At 36.0% G+C, this 26108-nt stretch overlaps 2 protein-coding genes across 10 annotated transcripts in view; both read right to left on the minus strand.

Moving 5' to 3' along the window:
• Positions 1-26108, minus strand: part of LOC139961242 (ubiquitin carboxyl-terminal hydrolase BAP1-like) — a 228619-nt gene that overhangs the window by 66722 nt on the left and 135789 nt on the right. The gene's annotated exons all lie outside the window — the stretch shown is intronic.
• The window catches only part of LOC139961241 (calcium-dependent secretion activator 1-like), a 100051-nt gene that overhangs the window by 6540 nt on the left and 67403 nt on the right, over positions 1-26108 (minus strand). For 4 of the 9 annotated variants that reach the window (XM_071960317.1, XM_071960316.1, XM_071960318.1 and 1 more), the window contains exons 10-23: positions 25762-25828; positions 24717-24825; positions 23407-23610; positions 21453-21589; positions 18939-19126; positions 18245-18346; positions 16646-16709; positions 16007-16130; positions 14471-14500; positions 12793-12902; positions 10821-10844; positions 8154-8310; positions 7471-7500; positions 2096-2237 (exon numbers count right to left, since the gene is read on the minus strand). In XM_071960317.1, the coding sequence (XP_071816418.1) occupies positions 2096-2237; positions 7471-7500; positions 8154-8310; positions 10821-10844; positions 12793-12902; positions 14471-14500; positions 16007-16130; positions 16646-16709; positions 18245-18346; positions 18939-19126; positions 21453-21589; positions 23407-23610; positions 24717-24825; positions 25762-25828 (1488 nt within the window). The remainder of the gene's footprint in view (positions 1-2095; positions 2238-7470; positions 7501-8153; positions 8311-10820; positions 10845-12792; positions 12903-14470; positions 14501-16006; positions 16131-16645; positions 16710-18244; positions 18347-18938; positions 19127-21452; positions 21590-23406; positions 23611-24716; positions 24826-25761; positions 25829-26108) is intronic. The other 5 variants (XM_071960321.1, XM_071960320.1, XM_071960323.1 and 2 more) reach the window with 5 other exon arrangements.

Genomic DNA, 26108 nt, shown 5'->3' on the forward strand with positions numbered 1-26108 from the left:
AAGTTGTAAACTAAGCTACGCTTTTTTTTTTGGCAAACCGATGGTTAGGCTACATTTACCATTGACTTAGTGTGGTTGTTAGGCTAACATGTGGTCGAAGGTTGCAGTATTTCATGGATATTTTAGTTCTAGCTAACTGCGTCACAATTTCAGCGAATAAAGAGATGCTTAGACTAGATTTTCCCGTTGACTACGTGTGGTGTTCGGCCCTACCATGCGCGACGATAGCAGCAAGGAAAGTATGTAAAACAGCTACGCAAAGTGGTTGGAGATTTGTGGGGATTTTAGGTTATTGTCCCGGTGATTGTGCGCGACCCTCCCCGCACTGCTTCAAATTTGTTGCGGGATTTGTGAGAACTGTTTGCGCGATTCGGGCTGCAACTGCAAACCTAGGTAGCAACGAGGTAAATGAATCTGGAGGATTCATGTCAATTGGGTGCGCGCGTACTATGTATGGAGGGTCATGTGATGTGTTCCAGGGTGGTACTATACTGATATTTCTCTGTAGCAGTTCGAGAACAGTGTTAGTGACTTCGTGAAAGATTGGTCGGTTCGGACATGGGAACTAACGGCATAAGAAGGTACTGGTACTTCAGGCCTACGAAATAGTGCTAATATGCTAACGTTCAACCTTATTCTCTTGAATGAAGGCAGGCTTTCTACATAATCTTACTTATTAATACAGCTCTAGGGGCAAGCTTTGTCTCATATGGCCTAACGTTATTACTACACGCTATAAGTGAATGTAGAAATGGGAAATGTGGGGAAATGTTTAGTTCAGTGCAACTACGGAATTCTCCATGGAACAGAGCCTAATGCTGCTCGACGGGAATATAGCTATCGCGTTAGGCTACAGACACGGTTATTGCTAGGTAACGGGTGTCGTCTGCTGCCCTAAGCACGCAAACACATTTACGTACTAGTTGGGTGAAATCATCATGCGTAATAGAGAGAGTAGTATATTAGTACCACCCTGGAACACATCACATGACCCTCCATACATGGTACGCGCGTACTCACGTATTTACTGTGTGATAGTTTCTCCAGATTCATTTACCTCGTTGCTAGGTAGCTAAAGCAAACGCATGTCACAATTAATTTTACACAGACACCTGATATAACGAGGGCGATTTTCTTATATTTCTCTTCTCTTTTTTCGCACTCGTAATTGTGCTTTAGGAGGGCTTTTTTAGCACTTGCGAGGGCGAATCGCCCCTCGCCATCCGCTTATTTCCAACCCTGTCCAGCACATTCGTTAATTCGCGAAATTGGTATTGTTACCATGCTTACTCTGCCGAGAAATATGAAGTCACTAACCACGAGGGAAGCAAAATTGGCGACCCTGGCAGCCTAATTTGATGAAATTACATCGTGAAAGACGTATAGAGGGTGTCATTATTTTAATATTTCGTAGTAAAGAACAAACCTTATACATCAGTTGATATTTTCAACTTCCATATGTTTTTGAATAATGATATTTTCACCCTTCCATATGTTTTTGAATAATCGGTATGACATAACTGGTATTCCACGTAATTGTTCCGATTATGCAATAATCGTACCGATTTCGATTCAGTTAATCGTTTGAACTAATTATAACCCTAAGATTGGCTTTAGTCTCATTTAGCAGCCGCCAGTCGTTTATTTTTTGTACTTATTTTTGATAATGGAAAATCGTATTTTTTGATAATGGAAAATCGTATTTTTTGAGAACAAAACGTAAAATCGTATTTTTGACAATTTTCCGTACAAAATACGGCAAAATCGTACTAGTTGGCATCCCTGTAAAAGCTTGCTAAAGTTACTAAAAAAACAATCACCACGAAGTAAACCTCTGGAGGTTCTGATTTTTCACATATTTATTACAGATTCATATTTATTACATATTCATATTTATTACATATTCATATTTATTACAGACACACAGTCAAAGCTGAAAATAAGAAAAAACAGTTTCAGAGAGAGCACGGCAAAAGAGGTGACCATTTTTTAGTGTGACAAGCTGGTACAAAATAACTCAGATATTGATTCAATCTTCAGCTAAAAATAGCTTTGTAAGAGATGGAAATATTTGAAATGTTCTTTTGAATCTCACCCCTTGGGTTCCCATTTTTCCTTTTCGAAACCCCTGTGGATTGACTGGGCTATCGATGATTCCATGAGGTCCACATAGCGAATAACCTGAGGTGCGAACGTATCTTGAAGCTTGAGATGAAATGGGCCTCCGCATAAATTAGCTGCAAGAAATTAACATTGATAGAAACTATTAAAATCTATGACCAAAAAAAAAAAGGGGGGGGGAGGGGGACATGGTATTTTCCTCATATTTCTCAAATTGCAAACTTTGTATTCTCTGACTCCTGTTTTTGACATTTTAACATAAGAGAGCTTTGGGATATCGGAGGTGTGAAGTTAAAATATTCCTACAATAAATAAAGTTTAGTACACTTTTGCAATATCCAAATAATGCAGCACATGACACAACTAAGCCCATTAGGGATGCAGAATCATAAAACTGTCAAACTTTAATAATATCAGTGGTGGTGGTAGGGGAGGGGGGAGGGGAGGGATAACCATGATGGAGATAGGATACTGATTGAGGACATAACAAAGTAGAGGTGCTTTCTAAAATATGAGATAACATCCCAGAAATAACCTTCAGTCATCATTTTATATTGGAAGGAGAGGGAGGTACTGGAAGGGTTGGGAATTACCCCAAACACCACCCCCCTATGGCAATGTCAATTACGTAACTTGAGTATGTATAGTCATCTTATGTCACAAAGCCCAAGAGAATTGTGTGAGGAGTTTTTCCCTAAGGTACTAGATATATCGAATACACAAAATTCTACAAGTATTAACATTTGTTATCTTAAGTTGAGCATGTCAAACATTGCTAACATTTGTTTTATTTTATGTTAAAGTTCTTATTTGTAACACTTTTAATTGTTCCAATCCCAGTTATGGCTAACACACTGAAATGTTATATACCAATTCTTTTTTAACTTTTTTATTATCACAACAATTAAGACAGCACCCTTGCAACACCCAAGATTGCCTTTGGTTATTAAACTATTTCATAATCACAAAAGTCAACTGCACATGTGCATGTGGCAGTTACTTCATAAACAATCCAAACAGGTTTCGCATGTGTACAAACCATACCACATATCGTAGCAAGATAAGGCTAGGATTTTACTGCTATATGTTTTTGCTTTTGTTTTTGGCACCTGATTGACTTCATTTTTAATCCAATTCCACATTCCAAGAACAGCAGTTAGAGTGACAAGGCATTTTAATGTTATAACATGTGAAGAGTTATGAGATATCACAATGGTAAACATTACAACTACATAGAGCATAGTGTCATTGTTATTATCTTTGAAGTTGATACATCGTTGAATGGCTTGACTGATTTCATGATTATAAAGGCATTTTTTTTTTTAATAAACATATGAAGCGTTATGTGAAGGAGCACTATTCTATTTGACAGCTTTTTCTTCCATCACCGCTAAAAAATGATAAAAAAAAAAAGACACACATCCATCACCAGAAGAAGAACAAAAAGCAAGTGTATAATCACACAACCCTCTCATAAAACAGCTATGATTTGAGAGAGACACACCACTAAAGCAAGTGTACTATCAAACAAGCCCTACACAAAGCAGCTGTGATTTGAGAGTAACACACACCACTAAAGCAAGTGTACAATCACACCAGGGAGCTGCTACTTTTAGAGTAGCAGCTCCCTGATCACACAACCCTCACACAAAGCAGCTGTGATTTGAGAGTGACACACACCACTAAACAAAGTCGCACATAGCATCTGCAGGCTTGAAAAATAATTTCAAAACATCGTTTGTGTCTACTTGTGAATAAACATGAAGGCAGGACTTATTGAATGATATAAACATAAAGGCATGACTTATTGAATGATATTACTTAATAGTAGAGATAATTTAATTTTCTTCAAACGCAAAACCAAATAATTGTTATAAGTGATGATACAATTTAAATACTCTGTGCATTTTGTCTATATGCTATTGAGAGTTGCTACTTGCATTGGTCTTGCTTACAACAGTCCTGAGCTTGTCAAAAACATTTTCTTGATTTTCAAAAATATTTGTAATTATCTCCTTTGCCAACAATACATATGTTGCTTTTCTCTACTTTCCTAAGGCAAGAGAGATACAGTTTATACTCACCTGAATCTGCAAAACTTATGTAAATTTATACTACCACGTTTAAGCTTTCAGTTTGATAAATATGTAATTTATTATTATTATTATTATAAATTGTTAAAAGGTTTTGTTAAATTTCAGTTTGTGATCGTTTTAAATTATGATATATAATTTATATATAAACACATACCATTGATTTCAAACTGATTATAAAGCAAAATGAATTTTGATAAGTGACATATATATTTTATGCAGGTAAAAAACTGCCTTTTCAAAATGGAAGCGACCCAAAAAAAGGTCAACTTTCACACAAAAGCAGAAAAAGAGACTTCGGACTAAATGATTGAGTACATTGGGGTGTTCATGATTCTACATGTAGGGTTAAATTGGGGGTAAATAAAGGTAAAGAGAAGGGAGAGGGAGGAAAACCCTGAAGTGGACATTGTTTGTCCAAGGAGGTACTATTAAAGTTGGTAAGCAGAGTAAGAACAAGTATAGTCAGTTTTACCGTTTATTAAGGGTCTGTATTAAAGTCCCTTGAAAGGTTTCAATATCAATATTATATACCAATAATCAAAATTTTTTGTCTTTTTTTGAGGAATACTTCAGGGTCAAAGGTTAACAAGGATCAGAGGAAGGTAACCAGCAATATAACCAGATATATAACAAAATGCAAATGCCACTTTTTTTTTGAGTCAAATCGAGAGAAATTTGAACAGTTCAGTAGCAGTATATATCCAAACTCGTTCTCTTATACATTGAGAAACTGATTGCTACTCAAATAGTTGTTAAATTAAGACTCCCCCACCCAAAAAAAATGGAATAAGTATATAGGTTGTAAAGGGCCAATACCATAATCGGTAGATGTTTTTCTCCAGAAATGAAGTAAATTGTAAAATCTAAGGTCACAAGCTAAAGTGCTGTAATACTGTAACCATTCAAGAAATTTCTTGGTCTATTTTAGGGTAACTGCTATTGGTTCCAATTAAAATGAGATTTACAAATAAAAAGTTACATTTGCTAAATCTAACACAAAGAAATGGTTATGTGAACTAACTAGAGAAAAAAAAAACTGGCATCACTTTTCTGTAACTTGCAGCAGAAGATTAAAAAACAAAAATTAAATGTACGAACTGCTGCACTGTTCCCTGCATATTGCGTATTACCAAGTATCATTAAACCTGGCTGGAGTACACACGAATATGTTGTAAAAGCTTACTCCGTCATGAGTAAAGAGAGGCATACACGGTCAACAAATAAACGGCAAATATTAACTGAACCTCTTACAAGACAGTTCACTGTGCTGAGAGTATATATTGTGCAACCATATAAAAAAAGAAAAGATAGATGAACTCTTTAGCGAGACTGGCGACCTTAAATCTGAGGAGAGTATATTATGTACATATCCATCCCAAGCTATAAATGGGACTACTCTGGAAAACCGGGTGTTTCATTTTCCTCTCGCAAGGCACGGTGACCATCACAGAGGAAAACATTTCAAGCTTGTGCTGACAAGGAATTGTATTGGATTATTTATTGCACTGCAATTGAATTTAGCAGGATTTGAGGTCAATGGGTCTTCAGTATTGCAACAAAATATTTTAACTTCCGCATTAGATACATATCATTATTCCATTTGTTAAACTTCTCAAATGACTGACGAAAGCACTTTTGGAGTGGCACAAATAATTCGAGAATAATTCTGAAACCTTTAGCTATGATGTGCTAAAGTCTTTGGTCAATATGGATAAGCTTTAAATCGAGTTAAACCATAAAGTTTTGACCTGGGCAATGTTTGTACATGACCGTGTAACTTTGCATTCTCAAACATTTGTATGGACAGACGGTCACAGCGGTTAATGAGAACACAGTTCAAGTTGCTCTCCATATCTGCTTTTTTCTATTAACAAGCGTTATGACCCTGAGTTAAAGTGTGCTAAGTACAGAGAGGTTTCTGGTTGATAAACCAGTAAATCTAAACCTCTCAGATTTAAGAGCCAGTCTCGCTTCGCTTGGCTTGATATCAAATCGGCTTGATTTGAATCAACTTGAAAAGATGCAACAGGATAACGCCACAAACGTTAAAGACATCTATATATATTGTTTTTATCTGTTTTGCTTCACAACTGATCAACTTCTTTATTCTTTGCTCTTTTTTAAGACAGAAAGAGAACATAAAAGCTTTGAGTCGGATACAATTTTGATTCGGCATGGCCTTGTGGAACACAAGACAACCCTTCCAGTATGTAGAGCATTGTCTGTTCAAGCTTCCAATACCATGCCAATTTGCCTCTGATTCAAAAAGGTCTACATTTCACTATGATTGCTATTTTTTCATGTTTTCTTTTTCCAGTTTCCTTCATGTCCTCTTAATGATGTAACCAATGAAATCTATGATTAAAGACCATTCTAATTTATCTTAGATTTGCCAAGAAATGCCAACTCATATCCTACTAAAACAAGCTAATATGGGACGGGGAGGGGACAGGGGAGGCTAGTATGGAGTCTACTCAAAACGGCAGTTTTATTTCTTGCAGATTGAAAGTCTGGAAGAAAAAATCATAAACGGGAGTATCATCTGTTCTGGTTAATAGGCAGAAGTTTGCATTGTTCTTCTTGGGAAGAGGGAGGGGAGGGGTGGGAAAGGAGGGAATGAAAAATGACAAGCAAAGGTACATAGAAACAACTAAGACCAGAAACAATCCTCTCCAAGCTAAAGTTTTAATTTATCCAACTTTTTAAAGCTGCTTGATTCAAAGAAAAGTTTTCATTTCACATCACTTTGAAACCTCCCACCCCCCACCTCTCTATGACAAGCGCATCTGAATTTTACAGAGACAATGGTGAGTTTAAACGAGAATGAAAATCTGAATTCACAAATTATGAACCAGCAAAATTTGCAGGAAACTGGATTACCAATCGTTTCATGAAAGCTGAAATATTTTTTTTAATTACATGTCTGTGATGTTCACTTAACAGTAGTAAATGAAGTCATATGCAGGGTGGGCACTGTTTTGCAAATTTTAAACAATACATATCAGTAAACAAAAATAGCAGACATATAACAGAGCACACTGCTGGCATTGGTTTTGTGACAGATTTTGGTTTCACATGTAAACTCACTGTGCCTCAAGAGAAAGCTAGCTTTGGACAAGTCGACATGCAGATATAAAGGTGGGAAGAACTGGGAGGCTTTGACACGGGGGAAAACACCCAAATTCACAGTTGTCGAGAATATTGATGTTGTCAGCTTGCAAACAGTTTTATTCTGAAGTAATTTTATAAGTACCATTGGATTTGGATGATGACAAGTTGGGATCTGCAAAGAATATTAATGTGAGGTTAGTAGAGAAAAACAACAGATAATGTGTACAACTTCAGAGGAAACTTGCATAGCTGTACATAGCTATGAAAATCTGTACAATACAAGGGAAAGCTTGCATAGCTGTACATAGCTATGAAAATCTGTACAATACAAGGGAAAGCTTGCATAGCTGTACTTAGCTATGAAAATGTGTACAATGCAAGGGAAAGCTTGCATAGCTGTACATAGCTTCAACTAAATGGATGTGACATGTGAACAACCTTGTGTAGCTTGTATAGCTGTACATATCTAAAAAATGTTTTATGTTGGCAAGGGTGGGGAGGGTGGGGGTTGGAAGAACCAGCATAGCTATACATAGCTGCAAATAATGGATATGTGGGCAACCTTGCATAGCTGTATATAGCTAGAGAAATGTGTAGAGGAAATGAGGGGAAGCCTGGATAGCTACACATAGCTGTAGATAATTGGTATAATATGTAGTATATAGTCTTCTATAACATATTTGTAGTTTGTCAAGTCTGCAGCCTGGATAAAGAATTCTGAAGTCCATTCTTATATGGACTACACACCCACTGGCTGGACATATGGCATGAACCACAAACTGTCCTCACCGGTTTGACTTGAGACACTATTTGATGACGACTTACGTTCTGATCGCAGGTAATCGTTAAGTAAAAGAAACAAAGGGAAACTGTCCCAGGTGTCCGGAGGCTGGACTTGCAAGGCAGCATCCATGTCCACAGCAAACAAGGACCAGAAGATTTCAGCGTGCTCTACGAGAAGGTCGCTGAACCACGCAAAGGCCTGAGAAGGGAATCAAGTATCGATTTGGTATTATTATTAAAACCAGGCTATTATTTAATAGTAAACTGAGTAAAATTACCAGTAACAAAAGGAGGAAATTACTCCCAACCGTAGTGTGGATGGTACGAACATGACAAAATTTTGCTCTGGAAATATGTTAGATTATTGATAACTTTTATTCAAACAGAAATTTCTATATATGCAAGCAATCAATAACCTATCAATCGATACGTTTGATAAAACATATAAAAAAACTGGTTTAAACAAAACTGGTTAATAGTATTATCAAACTATCATTAAAAATAAAAATATGTGAGTAGAATATCAGCACAACGTACATGTCACTCCAAAGACAATAGCACAAAAACAAAAGAGTTGGCTTTTATGAAGGAAAAAAGTATTCTCAACAAAACCACCTGCAATAAAATTTCACAGTTAAAAATCTTCACAGAGAATAAAGTTAAGGTAACACTGAAGGTGACCTTTGACCTTGGTAACATCACAAGAGGAAGTCCTTCTGGAGAGATGATGTAATCTCTACTGCTAGAACTACTACATTCAGTTTATTACAGAAAAAGGACCTCTCACATCTATATACAACAAGATGCTTGTTTTTCATGATCAAATTTCCCTCCCTTTCTTCCATTGTTTTAATCCAAAATGATAAAAAACAACTTGTGTGATTTTTTTAATCACTTGATGACAATGGCCGAATTTTAATATTTAATATAATATTAATATTTTGGATGAGGTTATGTGAAATACATTTGGTGTGATATTAATGCTAGGCGACTGACAATATATCTTATTCGGTCACAAACTGGGCATTGTGTAACATTATACATACAACCAGCTGTTCCATATTCAGTAATGATTTAAACAATTCAGTGAATTATAGTTTAGTGTTGTGTAGTTGCAATTGGAAATTTATACATTAATTCTGTGATAATTATTTGAAATGATGATTATTTAAATCTCATTCATTTGAAGAGATGTTAAAATTGGTAGAATTTCTTTGAAAAGGAGCAAAAGGTGACTCTTGTTGCTTAGACTTGCTGGCCTAAATTGTTATGTTGTACTGTGGCTAGTGTCATTGTTTTGGATGCAGTTACATGAATTAACTAATCAATCAATCAACCCAAAGATGAGTAATATGTTATCCCCTACCCAACATCCATAGGTTGTTGCAGTTCATCAATATCATGATGAATCAACAATAAATTAATTATTTCTTTCAATAATTTTCCCAGAATAACAAAGTACTAAGAAAATCTTTGTCACCTCAGAAAAGTTACAAAATGAATTTCTGTTTTTCAGTCTGTAAAGCCAAAGAAGATTCCAGCTTTCTGACTTTAAAGAAGTAGCAGAAAAGAAATAAATGTAAAAAAAAAAAAAAATTATATATAAAATATATATATATATATATATGTATATGTATTCATGCAGTCTGCAAAAGTTAAAACCAAGTGCTGTCAAATTTTGGAATAATATATTTCCCTCAAATAGAATACAATTAGGCATAAACGTCTCTTGGCAAGATGCTGTGATTTTCGGCGATAATCGTAAATCATTACTATATTGATGAAGTATAAAGTATGGTGACAGCTGTGTTACATAATTTTGTGAGCAGATTACGAGAGAATTAGCAGCGGCAACACTTATAGATGAGAGAGAGCAGCCCGGATAGAAAAAACAAAAAAACCACAACGCAATACTGCTTTAAAGATATATACATTTATGCGTTATTGTACATAGACGCAGTGACATGGCCAGAGATTACAAAGGCGGAGATTGAGGAAGGTTTCGACAATGAATATGTGTGACCTTCATCATTATAGATTTCAATGGTGGATCCGGGATTTCTCTGAGGAGTAACGGATCAGTTGGTAGATCACAAAATTGCTATCAAAATTGTGGTTCGTTAGGAAAACAGAAGTCAAATGGAGAGGATGATACATGCCCATGAAGTATGTACAAGTACCTTCCCCAAAGTGTCATCTTGTTTTGAGTAAACTTACAATTTGCACCTAATTTTTAACACCAATCAAATTATTCAGAAAGAAGAGGCCTGGCCACTCCCTGGATTCACCCCTGGACTTTATATTGTATACCACGAGCAGCCACAGAGAATATAACCATTTACGAAACACTTCCAGGTTTAAAAAAAATAGAAATAATTGTGCTCTCCTGTCTTCTCTCTCCTGCTGCACTATCCCTCCTTTAAGCAATATCACTGCATAGCATAAGTGCATGTTCAACCTTCTGATTATATATTATGTTATTTGAAAATCATATTAGATATTAGCAGAACACACACATGCTACATTTTGCCAAATAAAAAAATTAATATAAAAAATAAAGAAATTAATACTCAGTGTTACCATAGAGAAGTAAGACTTTTTGAATATGGATAAGATACCAGAGTAATGAATATTAATGAGACACAGCAAAAGGAGAACAAGAATAGAAAAAAAGCACATCGGATATAGACGTGAACATCAACAAGGTACCTGCGATTCTTTGGGTTTGTTATGCTTTGGGTGAGAGAAAGAGCAGATAGGATAATGAGGGGGTCGTCAGGGTCAAAGGTAAGGTTGCATTCAACATTTACCAGTTTCCACATTTTCATGTTGTTCATGTAGCTTATATAGAACGAGGAACCAGCTTCATTATTCTTGAGCTTTCATGTACTGGTGTATTGCTACCTTCATATCACTCTTTATATTATTCTTAAATTATTCAATGAATCACAATAATTTCTGTTTTACCATAACAGCTAGCATCCATTACAAAGAAGGGGGGTTTCCTGCAATAACAAAGGACCAGAATTCTTTCTTACTTACAACAAATAAATTTCACACCGTGTCTGTTTCGGTTTGGAATGGTAGATACATTTTGATGAGATGTGTGTTTGTAGCTGAGACTAGGTCAAATTGCTTCAGTTATAGGTACAATCACAGCACTCTCAAAGTTAATTTGTAAACCATCATAACAATATTTGATCAACATTTTAATTATACAGTGCATATTTGTTTTTAGTCAATGATTTTCCAGATGACCGTCTTAGCCAACCAAGGAGAGTCTATGTACTTCCCTAGGGTTTTAAGAAATATAACATTACTTGACAAAGAAATGTAACGTTATTCAAAACTATGAAGCTACTCAGAGCTAGAAAGCTACTTAAAAATAAAGACTACATGTAATATGAGAATCGATCCTAAGACATGTATTACAACACAACACTACAGAGGTTTTGGACATGAAACAATTTCTAGTTTTTTCAATTTTTTTCCACACTGCACTATGAAGCATGCATATCAATTTCTTAATTTCTCTAGATACAGACTTCATGCTCGGTTGGTGAAATTGGTTCGGCATTATGGAAGGGGAGGGGTGGGGTGGGGGTGGGTGACAAGTGCTGGGTCTTGAGCAGGACAGCTGCAAGCATGAAATTGCTGGGTTCAACAACATCTTTATGTATGCTGGGGAAATCTAGAATAAAAAAAAGCACAACAACTTGTCACATGCAACTATCTAAATGTACCACTATCATTGCATCACTAGAACAAACGATGTCATGATCTTAACTTAAGTCTCTTCAATTAACACAAATATATTCAAGTTCAGGGTATAATATTGTCTTATCTATCTTAAAGAAATTATCTTCATGAGTAAAACTTATAAATCTGTGGCAAAGAAGAATACACAATCCTAATGTCATTTATGTTTCACACATTTTTCAAACTTGCCAGAATTTACTCGCTGAATATTCGTTCAGCTGTATTTTGAGTTTAGAGATTTTATTTTTATTTTTTATTTTTTAAATATTTCAGTTTTTTGTAACTCGCCAGATTTTACTCCCTGAATATTCATAACAAGTTTTTAATTACAGCTGTGTGTTGAGTTTGGAGGGAAAAAAAGTTTTTAAATTTTAATTATTTTTTTTAACAATTGCCATATTTTTCTACCATGAATAATTCACACAAAGTTTGTAATTACAGCTGTGTGTTGAGTTAAATTTGCAGAAGAAAATTAAAAAAAAGAACTAATGAATTCAAAACATTCATATTTTGATGGATGATCTTTTCTAGTCAGGTACTAATGTGAGTGTCCGTTACATTCCTCATCGATAAGATTAAAATTTGTAAATTTATACATGGTTTGACCATATGGGTTACGATACCGATAAATTTCTTAAATTAATAGAAAATGATAGGAGTCATCATGAAGTAGAATTTTGGATTTGTCTATACTTTGCTGAAATCAACTTTCAATTCCAAACAGTGAAGACACCCTTCTCAAAGTTTTCACTACACCAAATTTTCAGTTTAACTTTTTTCCCCTCTGTTTTACTTCAGTGTCTGCTGCCTTTTGAACATTTAAAGAAGTTACTGCTAGTATAGAAATACCAGGCCCTCTACTTTGAATATAGCATATCTCAGAGATAAACATGATAATCCAAGCAAAGACCTAGTTCCCTACCTCTGCGTGGTGTTCCTCATTCTGTTGGAGCACATCGATGCAGAGCTCCGCCAAATGAATCACGTCTTCCAGCCTCTTCTCCGGTGTAGAATCGTCGCTGTTCAGAGTTTCTTTACGAGAAAGACGTCAGAGATAAAAAGTTAATTAATTACTGATAGGGTTTTGTTGCGGATATATAAAACCACGATGGTACGTTATGTGTTCTTCAAGCACCCTATAACTGACATCACGATTACAATCAAGACGTTTATTAAGAACTTTAAAGTTAGATACCTCACAAATGGATATATATAATAAATATATTGTTAATGCAAGTGGTATCAACCTAGATGGAACATAGATATATTATTAATGCAAGTGGTTTCAACCTAAATGGACCCATAGCGATATAATGTTAATTCCAAAAAAAAAAAGTTTTATTCAAAATGAGCAAGTTATATCCAATTACATCAAAACTGTAGTAACAAGATAAAATATGACATTTATCAAGAGCACATTGTGACATCTTGACAAAGATGGAACATAAACACAAAGATCACAAATAAGTGAAACATAAATATTATCAACTTCTAGGTGATGAAAGTTACTATATGATTCCTAGTAAAAACAAAACATGCAACATACCAATGTGTAACCAATCTAGACTCTTAAATTCTACTAAAAAATATTAAATAAACATAAATAATAAACACGATGAAAACACACAAAAACTAAAATAAGTAAACAGCCACCATTGCTTAACCAATACAAGAACACAAGCTATTTTAAAGCATTGAATATTTTGTTCCTTTTTCAAAATGATAAGATGTAATTTTAACGGTGTCAATCCTCAAATTGTCATCATTTCCTGTCTATAGTTAAATGTACCAATAACTGAATAACTGGGAAATGACTTTTGCAAATGATAGGCGAGAACTTGACTAATAGTTAAAATTAAAATTTAGAGAAAAAGACAGAATCATAGCCCGGTAGGTAATGTTCTGATGACATAAGCTATGTGGTTATACCTTTCCAGAAACCTTGACGAGGAAGACTTGAGGTTTACGTCAGTTCAAAATGTCAGAAAACCATGGATTAATGAAGACTTTATTTGTTAATGATTACAATAAATGACATGTCCATCCTTGTAACTCCAGCTTCTACTTTTGGCTGTATGAATCCCAGCACCAAACCAACATGACAAAAGTACATTCAGACAAGAAAAAAAAAAGTGCATCACTGGATTCCAAACATTTTTTAAACAATCAAAAACTTGAAGTGATAGGACAAGGAGGGGGGTGGGGTGGAGAGGTGAGGGGTGGGGATGGAAATCTTTTCTTTTGTCTTCATATAGTACAGCCCTGACTCCATTGCATAGCAGCTTTTTTGGGTTTTTGGTTTTGAAATTTTAACAAACTATCTCAGTATTGCTGAAATCAAATCGCAATTGCTAAAACTAAAGACCACCTCATCAAATGGAACATTTCTTAGCAAATTTTGCTCGATGCTTTGAAACAAAAGTCAATATATTTGAGTATCTCATCGGACAGATAACATGAAACTGTCACACACAGCAGAGGAGGTTAGACTGGGAAGAGGAAGCTAGGTTCTGCAAGTTTGTGGATAGGTTACACATTGACCATAAAGCATTAACACAAAGAACATCAAAACATTGATATATAAATAAATCATCGGTCACCTCTCGAAACAGCCCCGGCATCGTCTCCTTCTACACGATGCAAACAAATGCAAATTTGATTCAATAAACTCATGAGAATGTTAATTCATTGACATGCTTGTTATGGGTGAAAACAAGATCAACTAGAGGTAAATAACATCCTCCTGGTTCTGAAATTTTGTGTTTACAAAAGTAAGGTTAAAAATGAGAAACCTTCCTTTAGCTATGGTAAAATTTATTTAAAGAATTTTTATCTAAAAGAAAAGTTTAAGTATCAAACTAATTGTAAGCAAAATGCTTTTGATATCAGTTGGCATAAATGGAAATCTTTATTTGAAGTTCAATGATTTATTGGTTGTTGTCGATAATATTGACTAATGGTCATAAAGTGTTATTATGAACTAGAGGTAAATCAAATGGCATGAAGTAGAAACAGGGCAAGAGTAACTTGAAGAGTAATATCAGCTCACACCTCAGACATCTCTCATTCCCCAGAAACTAGCAGTTGCGCAAACTTACTGCCGCATTACAATATCATTTGCATCTCTCTCTCCTCCCAATGCACGATGAGCAGAAATTTCTTTCTCGTAGATATCTTGCTACAAGTGCAATATACCAAAGACTTGTTGCAGATTTTTTCCCTGCTTTTCTATTTCTTCTATGAAAAATTGTTGTTTGGGTGGCCATAAATGAGATGTAATTTATATGTATCCCCCCCCCCCCAACCTCTTTTATCTCCTTACTACCAATTCATTCAATAACTTCCAAAATTACTAAGTCTCTTTCAGCTTCCTACACCCTCTGCATATTTCATTTCCTACGGTCCTTTCTTCTCCTCTTTCCACTACCCTCGTTCTATCTAATATTCTTCTGTTTATTTTTCAGTGATCCATATTAAGTCCGTACATCTGTTTGACTTATATCCTCTGCTTCAGTCTGCCTCTGCAGATGATACTGACTGAGCATCGAGTCATCAGGCCTTCTAGCTTTTACATATTAACCCACACAGGGTATTAACCATACATGAGCAGCTTACTAACATTATCTCTCTGTACACTTTGACCCTGGCAACCTTTCCTGGTCATATTTAGCCTCAGTTATTATTATCTATCATTGATAACCATAACAAGATTATATGCTACAGAATAGACATTATACAGACACCTCCCAATTATCCTGATGCACACATTGTGTTTAACGTCAATGCCAGTGTGTATCATTATACTCAAGACATGATGCTTTTAATGTGCAATTAGAGAAATCATTCTCTTTTACTGTCAATCATTTTAACAAAACTGGTGTTGTATGGCAATACTGGTTTTGTAATGCTGACATATAGAATAAACATTCATTCTCTTTAAATGATAATCGTTTCGATGCAGTTGATATAAAGAGTGGGTGTTCATTCTCATTACATGTAGATTATTTCGATGCTCTATATAAAGAATTAATATTCATTCTCATTCAATGAAAATCATTTCAATGCAGTCTTTATCAAGACTGAATATTCATTCTCATCACCTGCATCCTACATGCAGTCATTTTCACTCTACTCACCTTCAATTCTAGCATAAGCTGAAACTTGCTCATAGTTAACCAGAGCAGCCTCCTCCAGGCACTTTCTGATGACCCCTCTGACCTCTTCAGGGGGCACAGGGGTGACTATATCTTTCATCAAGACCTATTTGTGGTAGATTGAAGAACGGAAATGATAAAAATCGTCCTTGAATAAAAGAAAGAGGAATGCAGAGAAATGAGAGGATAATGTCTGATGAAGGAAGTCGTCTTTGTGAGTTGTTTATCACTTTCAGACTGTACTGCAAGAGACAGATTCAGACTTGTATTACTCAAGTCTGTAATGATACTTCCACATCAGCTGACATCATCCAATCAACATTTACCTACAATACACATCATATTGACATCTTTACCACTTCATCCACCTGGCATTAACACATCAGCTGACATCGTCCAATCAACATTTACCTACCATACACATCCACATCAAATTGACATCTTTACCACTGCATCCACCAGGCAGTAACACATCAGCTGACAGCCTCACACTCACATTCATCTGGCAAACACACCCATCTTCACTTAACAATCCCCAAAACACCATATTTCAGTTTCCTTGTGATCAATACTGAGTGTGTTAAAAATTATCCATGATGCTTTACAGATTTAAAAACTCACTCTTTCCAAAAGAGACAGTGTGGCCTTCAGAGCCCCCTCGGGTCTACCAAATGGAAAGCTGTACCTATTGTAGTCAGAATTAGTCAAAGATGGGTACAAAGGTTAGGATTAAGAAGCAAAACCACGCCCAGCAAATGGTATTGACCGAAAAAAAGTGCAAAGGAAATCCTCTAATGTACAAAAAGGAATGTTAACTACAGAATATGAAATATGGGGGGGGAGGGGGAGGGGGGGAAAGATGTTCAGAACAAGAATTTTGTAACTGATGATGAAGTTTGATAAACTGCATAGAGGCCAAATTCATTATTCTCCTTAAAACACTGACATTTACTAATTCACTGAAAATCATTCTTTTGTTCCTGGGTATAGGAAGTCATGAAAATTTAAAGGATAAAGGCAAAAGCAGCTGAAAACTCAACTTGATTGGTCGAGCCCTTTTTACCAGAAATACCAGCAAATAAAACCAAAAATAAATAAATAAAAGGACGAAAGTCATAAACTAAAAAGAAAACTAATGAAAGAAATATAACATCGCAGCTGTTAAAAAGTTTTGTAAAATTTACAACCCTTTAAATTTGAAATTTTCTCGGTTCCAAACGAATGCATTGATGTAAATACAGGCAACATGGAAAGTGAGTGGTATGCTCATTATAAACTGTTTATGTCTCCTGGAACATTATGTAAGCACCACTGATGATATTGATCAGTAACAATAACACCACACACAGAATATACGCAATACAGGTCGTTTGCGCTACCTCCAAATATGTTAGAAGATACGGTAAATGGCCACAGATTGTCAAAAAATCCAAAGGTTTCTTACACTGTTAAATGTGTGGGCATGTTTCTTCACTGACATGTTTAAGTGTTCAATCTGCCTGTATCTAACCACAACCATAAAGAAAAAGGTTCAGAATGTTTAGACAAATCCTTTTCAAAAATTAAAATTTGAGAAAAATTACTAATGAGCTGTGGATGCAGACAGTATTTGTGGATAATTATGTCTGTTAATTTAAAATAAAAATAAAAAATATTAAAAAATAAAAAATTATAGAAATAAAAAAGTTGTTAAATTCAACGTAAAAGTGTAATGTATCGGTCACAGCCGATACTGGTTATTTGTATGACTTCCTACAGTGATGTATCTTTCCAAAATAAAAATTGAATGGACATATCTCAGTGACAGAAAAGAGTGATATAACTTTTCTTGGCCTGAGATAATTGTGAAACGTTGCCAAGCCTGACCCCAAAATATGTGGGAGAGTTTATGAAGCAAAGTTATTTCTCAGCTTGAGTAAAATTTGCAATGTGAATTCTGCATTTAGGTTTTCTCTGCTATTGTAACCTCAAGTACCCAGCATGAATATAAGTTAGACCCTTTGACCATTGTGTTAGGGTACGGAGCAACTGGTTTATAGTCCCAAATGAAAAAAGTTTGAAAAGAAAGAAGCCTCTCCATCCAATAAAATATCACCTCATAGCAAAAGTCAGAATGGTAGAGCAACTGGTGAAGGGGATGGTAGGGGGATGGGGGGGGGGGAGTGGGGTTTATGAAATATTGATTGAAAGATAACTGCATAAATAAAAAGACTCAAGTACCTGAATCTTGTAATTTGTTGCTCCAGTAGACACCTCAGCCTGTCTTTTATCTCTTCAAAGATATCTTTTTCTTCCATTGTGACTGTTCCTATACCATCTGGCCTGTAATGATATGTAAATGTGGTCACTCAAAATTACATCATCTATTTGCATTCAAGTCAGCACTTTTCCTTAATTTTGCAGAGCATTCAGTGCATAAGTCATTCTAAGATTGAAAATTACTCAAATTAAAACACCCCTTCTCAATGTTTCCACCAAATGAATAGTCAATAAAGGTCAATAATTCATAATTTTATCTCCTGCTAAAAACTTGGTCTCCTGAACACTTGTACATGTTAGTATTAATCAGACGTAAAAGAAGAATACAACACAAAAAAAATCAAATATTTGTTTTTCCTGCATAACCAGAAATGAAACTTGATGAGCCATGGCAATGAATAACCAACCAAAATCAGTAACTCCCCCCACCCGGCCATTTAAAAAAAAGACATTAAAATGATCCATATACAAATGTGCACATTTTCTTTATTATGTAACTCCCCCACCCCACCCTCCCCGGCCATCTTAAAAAAGACACTAAAATTAATTCATATACATAGGTGCAAATTTTCCTTATTATGGAGATTTTATTTTGTCAAATAAATGAATTATTATTATTATTTAATTAATATTAATTTAATTCCTCCATTCATACCTGTTTCCATGGACGTGTGAGGCACAGAATGCAAAGCTGTAGTGGATGAGGGTGGGATCTATCATGGTTCCTCTCTCTGCCCTATCTAAGAGATCTTTTAGATAGCTTAGGTGTCTATGGCAACCTCTCACTCCGTACCGAGCACAATACTCGTCCATCACAAAGATCTGACCAGGACTGAACCAACCCTGGGGTGAAGATTTAAAGGACAAGAATGTGGATGCATAGATTTGGTTATTCGTAAGGTCGCCTTTTCCATTACTTACATTAACTAGTGAACACTTCTTACCAACACATGCTCTGTAGTTTGACATTTCTGGTTCTGAATTTGGGGAAGTGGATGTATTCTGTCACTGGTTTTGCATCAACATTGTATGCTGTTGCTGTGCTGTGATGTTTGTTTAAGAAAGGGGCACCTTTACCTCCTTCAATGTGAATGCCTACATTTGATCATTTGCAAGGTCGCCTCTTCCATAACTTTCATTAACTAGTGGACACTTCCTACCAAAACATGCTCTGAAGATTGACATTTCTGGTGTTGAATTTGGGGAAATGGGAGTCTAGATCTGTTCTGTCACTGGTTTTGAATCACATTGTATGCTGTTGCTGCACAGTGATGTTTGTTTAAGTAAGGGGCACCTTTACCTCCCTCAGTATTTGAGACAGTGGTCAGCTGCTGAAGTACTCATTCTTGTATATCAGATATGGAAGTTAATTCAGAAAGCTGGGGCCAGGAAAGGTGCAGCAATCAGACACCTGCTTTGTAATTCTCTGAATATTCATAAAGAAGTAAGTGCTTGACATAGGCTGGGGTTCATGTTAGATAACCACATGGCTAGGGTTTCACATGAGCTGCTGCAGCCTAACCAATTCACTATTAAAACTAAATTATCAAAAATAAACAATAATTATCTGTCACAACACCCCCTGTAGCTTGTCGTACTGGCAATATATTAACCCCATTCAGGTTGATGTCATAATGTCCTTCCATCTTAAAAACAACTTTCTGCTCTATGAGTGACTTTGCACAACAACATATTACACCTGCATATTACACCAACATATTACACCATTTACTACAAAGCTAGTTTGCTTGACATTATAAGGTAGTTGCACCTCTATCCCTAACATATAAGAAGGTAGGATCAGTGTAATAATTATTTCAACCGATCCGTCAAAACTCTTCCACATGACATAAACGGATACTGTTCGTTTCTCTTCTGGACATTCCAACATGGTTATTAATACAGGCGGTGTACCTACACTGACCTTTCATCTTATCATTTTCTCATTTCACAAATTATATCACAAGCAAGAAAACCTTTCACCAATGATGCTGTTGCTCAACAACATTATGTCTAGATATCTAGTTGGCTATGATTCTGGCCTCCCAATACAGCTTCACGGATATCATCAAACTTGTTTACCGTGCGAGACGTGACTGATACCCATTCGTCACATCATAAAGATGGTCTGCAGGGTACATTACAGAACATTAAAAGTACTAAGTGCTCTTATATACCTGAGTTAATGTTTAACAAGTGAAAGTTTAGAATCCAATTAGACTGTACTCTTGAGGAAGCACGGAGCGACAAGAATCCAAACATGAATGAAATTAAGCAGATAAGATTATCCTAACTTGTCCATTAATTTTCTTTTCAATAGATAAAGTTTCTTGTCTTACTGAAGAAGTAATTTACCATAATCTTGATGGTTTGCACTTTTTTGAACCAAACAATTAAAGGTATCCAATATAGTAAATGCTGTTGTAGTAAAAGCTTATGTCAAACATTTGAAATCAAGTGAAACCCTGAGTATGTAAACTTTTGCTTTTGGACCAATATCTACATGTTTCCATCCAGTGCTAACACTAACATGTCTTATCAATTATGCATTGCTACTTGATACCAACTCTGCAAATTTTGAAAATTTGTATTTGTCAATGATTATTATTGCACTTTTTGAACCAAACACTGCACACTTTCACCTTTACCTTTACCTTTCACCTTTACATAAAACCTTTACTTTAGTTAAGACCTTCACTTTGCCTAGGACCATTACTTTATCCAAGAACTTTACTTTACCTAAGACCTATACTTTACCTAAAACCTTTACCTTTAGTTTACCAAAAACCTATAATTTATTTAAGACCTTCACTTTATCTAGGACCATTACTTTACCTAAGACCTTTACTTTACCTAAACCCTGTACCTTCAGTTTACCTAAAACCCGTACTTTACCTAAAACCTGTACTTTACCTAAAACCTGTACTTTACCTAAAGCCCTGCTGAATGTGATTCTTTAACATGATAGTTGTTCCAACAAGCAGGTTTATGTTGTTTATACACAATGAGAGCTTGGGTATCCTCTTCATGCTTACCAAAAGCACATCAATTCATCAAACTCTCTGACAACAAACATCAGGCCTAATTTTTCAATACATAAAACAACAACTTATTTCTGCTCTGCTGCATAAAATAAGTTTCTGTTGTTTATAGAGAGAGTTCAACTTACCAAACAAGAGTATGAATCGTTCAATCTGTGATCCAACGTTAATTCCTGTAAAATGTCAAATAATGCTGAATGGTCAAAACCAGATGGGTCACTATGGATAAATTCATCCATCCCGTGTTTTCTAGCTCGGTCAGCATCTACATCGATGAGAAATGAGAAGAGGAAGAAAACCGACTGAAACAGGAGCATCTCTTAAGCAATGCTCACAGACAGCCTGACATTTCCTGACATGTGAGGCACAGAATGCAAAACTGTAGTAGATGAAGGTAGGATCTATCATGGTTCCTCTCTCTGCCCTATCTAAGAGATCTTTTAGATAGCTCAGGTGTCTATGGCAACATCTCACTCCCTGACCTAACACAATACTCGTCCATCACAAAGATCTGACCAGGACTGAAACGACCCTGGGGTGAAGGTTTTAAGGACAAGAAATGTGGATGCCTAGATTTGGTCAGTTGCAAGGGCCTCCTCTTCCATTAACTAGTGGTGCATTATTGTTATTTAAGGTGAAAACAGCTTTGGGCATGGGGGAAGAGGGAATTGGGTTGGCTGTTAGGGCATCATCTTCTTGCCATATTGGCATGAAAACCTGGGCATGGGAGAGTTTGACTAAAGGGTAAATGTGGTCTACATTTCTTTGATATAGATATCACTTCTGTTCAATGACAATGGCATAAAACTCCATCTTGAAAGATCTGCAGGGTATTTGTCTACCAACCTGGTTGTACAAGATAACATCATAAGTAAAAGAACAAGCAGAATTCTCCTTTGTATTACCAGCATGAATATAAGTACTAAATCTTACACTAGTATCTATTCTACATTTTCAAAATTTCCTCCAGTATGAGCACGAGCAGTCTGGGTATTAAACAGACTCACTACAAGCCTGTCTGTTATCCACATGCCAAACCTATGTATTGTAAATACACATCAACATCAAAACAGAATCACTACAAGCCTGTCTGTTATCTACATGCCAAACCTATGTATTGAAAATACACATCAACATTAAAACAGAATCACTACAAGCCTGTCTGTTATCCACATGCCAAACCTATGTATTGAAAATACACATCAACATCAAAACAGACTCACTACAAGCCTGTCTGTTATCCACATGCCAAACCTATGTATTGAAAATACACATCAACATTAAAACAGACTCACTACAAGCCTGTCTGTTATCCACATGCCAAACCTATGTATTGAAAATACACATCAACATTAAAACAGACTCACTACAAGCCTGTCTGTTATCCACATGCCAAACCTATGTATTGAAAATACACATCAACATCAAAACAGACTCACTACAAGCCTGTCTGTTATCCACATGCCAAACCTATGTATTGAAAATACACATCAACATTAAAACAGACTCACTACAAGCCTGTCTGTTATCCACATGCCAAACCTATGTATTGAAAATACACATCAACATTAAAACAGACTCACTACAAGCCTGTCTGTTATCCACATGCCAAACCTATGTATTGAAAATACACATCAACATTAAAACAGACTCACTACAAGCCTGTCTGTTATCCACATGCCAAACCTATGTATTGAAAATACACATCAACATTAAAACAGACTCACTACAAGCCTGTCTGTTATCTACATGCCAAACCTATGTATTGAAAATACACATCAACATTAAAACAGACTCACTACAAGCCTGTCTGTTATCCACATGCCAAACCTTTGTATTGAAAATACACATCAACATTAAAACAGACTCACTACAAGCCTGTCTGTTATCCATATGCCAAACCTATGTATTGAAAATACACATCAACATTAACAGAAGAAAACGAAAAGCAAAGCAAAAAATTACTGACAAAGGTTACAGCAGCATTCAAAACTCCACAATAATAGCAGACCTCATTTCCCTACCCCTCTTCCAGCCTCCCTCCCCACCCCTCATCCCAGGTGATATAAAGTAAGTCCTTACCTCCTTGGAGTCTGGAGATGATGGCGTTGGATCCTTTACCGCCAGCTAGCTGTGTAGGAGGCACTGGTTTGTGAGACTGACCTGTGGCTCGGTAGATGGCCTGGACCCACAGCTGTCTGTCCACTTCCTCGTCACATGCAAAGACCACACTATCGCCCTCCTTGACCGCACTGAAGAAGAAACGACCCCCTTGAGACTCCAACTCTGTGGATGAATCATCATAAATTTTATCAAAAAATTGCTCATATAGTCATGATCACATATCTCCAGTGCTTCAATCACTCCATTGGCTTCCAGTAAAACAACGGTCAATTTATAAGCTTCTCCTCTTAATGTACAAATCACAACACTCCCTTGCCCCTGGTTACATTACAAATTTAATTCCTCAGTATCATCCTCAACGCCAACTTCGCTCGTCTACAAAGTGTCTTCTTGCCACCAACCATACCCCAAACACAAAGTTTTATGGAGAAAGAGCCTTCATCTCTGCTGCACCTCATCTCTGGAACAATCTACCATCTTCAATTCGTAATGCACCATCGGTTGACTGTTTTAAGCGTCTCTTAAAGACTCATTTATTCCAAAATTTACAGTGATTTGACTTGCATATTTGTGTACTTGTTTAAGCGCTTTGAGGCCTTTGCATAAAGCGCTCTATAAATATTTGCTTATTATTATTATTATTATTATTATAACTCTGGATAAATTTCAAAGGACAAAAGAAGACCCTTATCGGTCAATTTTTGAAAGCACTTGCTTATTAAAATACATGCATTTCAAAAAAACTTTGATTTCTGTGATATACTTTCCCCTTCCAAATGTTTAGTTGTAAACAACAGAACTGGGTACAACCTTCAGACATGTGGTATGGAAGGTCTATTTGCTTTTGATTGTCACCCTTACTTAATTCAGTGCAGGTGACGAAGTATTTAACAGTAAATTTAAAGATATTTGCAAAGCTTGGGACTGAGTAATCTAAAACCACGATTGGGCTTAAGGATGATCTCAGAATAGCTACCAGTGATGCTTGAGGAGGGAGAGGGCAAGGGGAGGGAGAGGGCAGGGGGAGAGGGCAGGGGGAGGGAGAGGGAGGGAGGGGATGGTACTGAAAAGATGTTAAGGACAGAGAAAGTGTTCTTTCCTTTTGTAGATGGATGCATAAAGGTTGAATACCCAACTACTGTACCTATCTGATCAAAATAATCCTATGTGTTACAGGAAGTGCATTTGCCCATCTAGAGGTGAGGGTATTTATTTGTTATACATGTATTTTTTATTCAAACCATTTTCATAGGATTATTCATTCTTACCAAGCACTGCATCGGTATAATCAACTGTGTAGCCATCCAACTGTAACATCTCGTTAGGGTCGGCCTTCTTATCCCTATAACTGCACATAGCGAATGTGTACTGGCTGACCTAAGGTTAAAAACAGAAGAGCAAAGATCAAACAGAGCAGTAAATTAATTAGAACAATGATGGCTCTTAATTGGACCTTTCATTATGATATCTGTACTTTAGCAAGAGTGTACTGAGTGACCAGGGCAATTCCCAATGGAGTTAAACCAACCCTGAGGTCAGTAAAACAGTAAATCAAGGATAGCAACATAACAGTTCATTGGTGTCTGCCTTCTTATCACAATAATTACATATGATGGCAAGTGTTTTTGATGCGCTGAAGTCAAGAAAACTTGTGAAAACAAGAAAGAGTTATATGCAAATTAAAGCAAGCCTTGATGGTCTAATATCACAGCTTAAGCAGGTGTTGTCAATAACTTTTGGCTATTAAAGGTATTGCCCCCAAATACGCTAGGAAGTCCGATAATGGTCACCTACACTCAAACTTCAACAAGTATTTCACTGCTACTCTTTTTTCATCTTTATTGTCTTTTATATCTGAGAATAACTTGGAGGACCAGAGCCTCTTTAAGAAAGTACTTTTGGAAAACATCAGTATTAATTTTCAACATGCTAAAATTCGGGGTGATAGCTGATGGCCTTTTCAAGATCCAAGTGGCGTAGTATCTGTTCCTTTCTGGTATACACAGCACCCAGTGTAGATTGCTCCTCTACATACAACCAAGATCATGTGTAGTATCTATACCCTTGCGGAAGGGACTCATGATACACATTTGACGTAACGTCGTCACCATCACATGGTTACGGACTGACTGTAAGTGGACTGTTGTTGAGTGGTGGACGAATTGTTTAATTTCTTTTACATTAGATGACTATATCTACTTAGATATGGAAACCGATGAGTTATGGTAAAATTCGCTCTGTGTAATTCAGTGTAAATCCTGACGATAAACTTTGACATGGTTCTGGTAATTATAAATTAACAAAAGGACCTACCTGTACTAAAACAAAGAATCTTTTCTTCCATTTCTTCCAAACTGTCTTTCCTAAGCAATACATCCATCTAAAGATAGGAACGAAAAAAAAAAAAATAAATAAAGATAAAGTTGAGAGTAACAGTGCATTGCATGACTGATATAGTTTTCCTGTATCTTCCAGACAAAGCAATTAATTCTGGCTGATAATGACATTACCACATTATCTTTATTGCAAATTAACTCAGAATACAGAACATTAATGTGATCCATGCATCCACACACACAGATACATATGCTCACACACACAAACACACGCACGCATACATACGTATACATGCAAACGCACGCATACATACTGTACATACA

Source organism: Apostichopus japonicus, chromosome 20 (assembly GCF_037975245.1).
Source record: "Apostichopus japonicus isolate 1M-3 chromosome 20, ASM3797524v1, whole genome shotgun sequence".
Lineage (NCBI taxonomy): Eukaryota > Metazoa > Echinodermata > Holothuroidea > Aspidochirotida > Stichopodidae > Apostichopus > Apostichopus japonicus.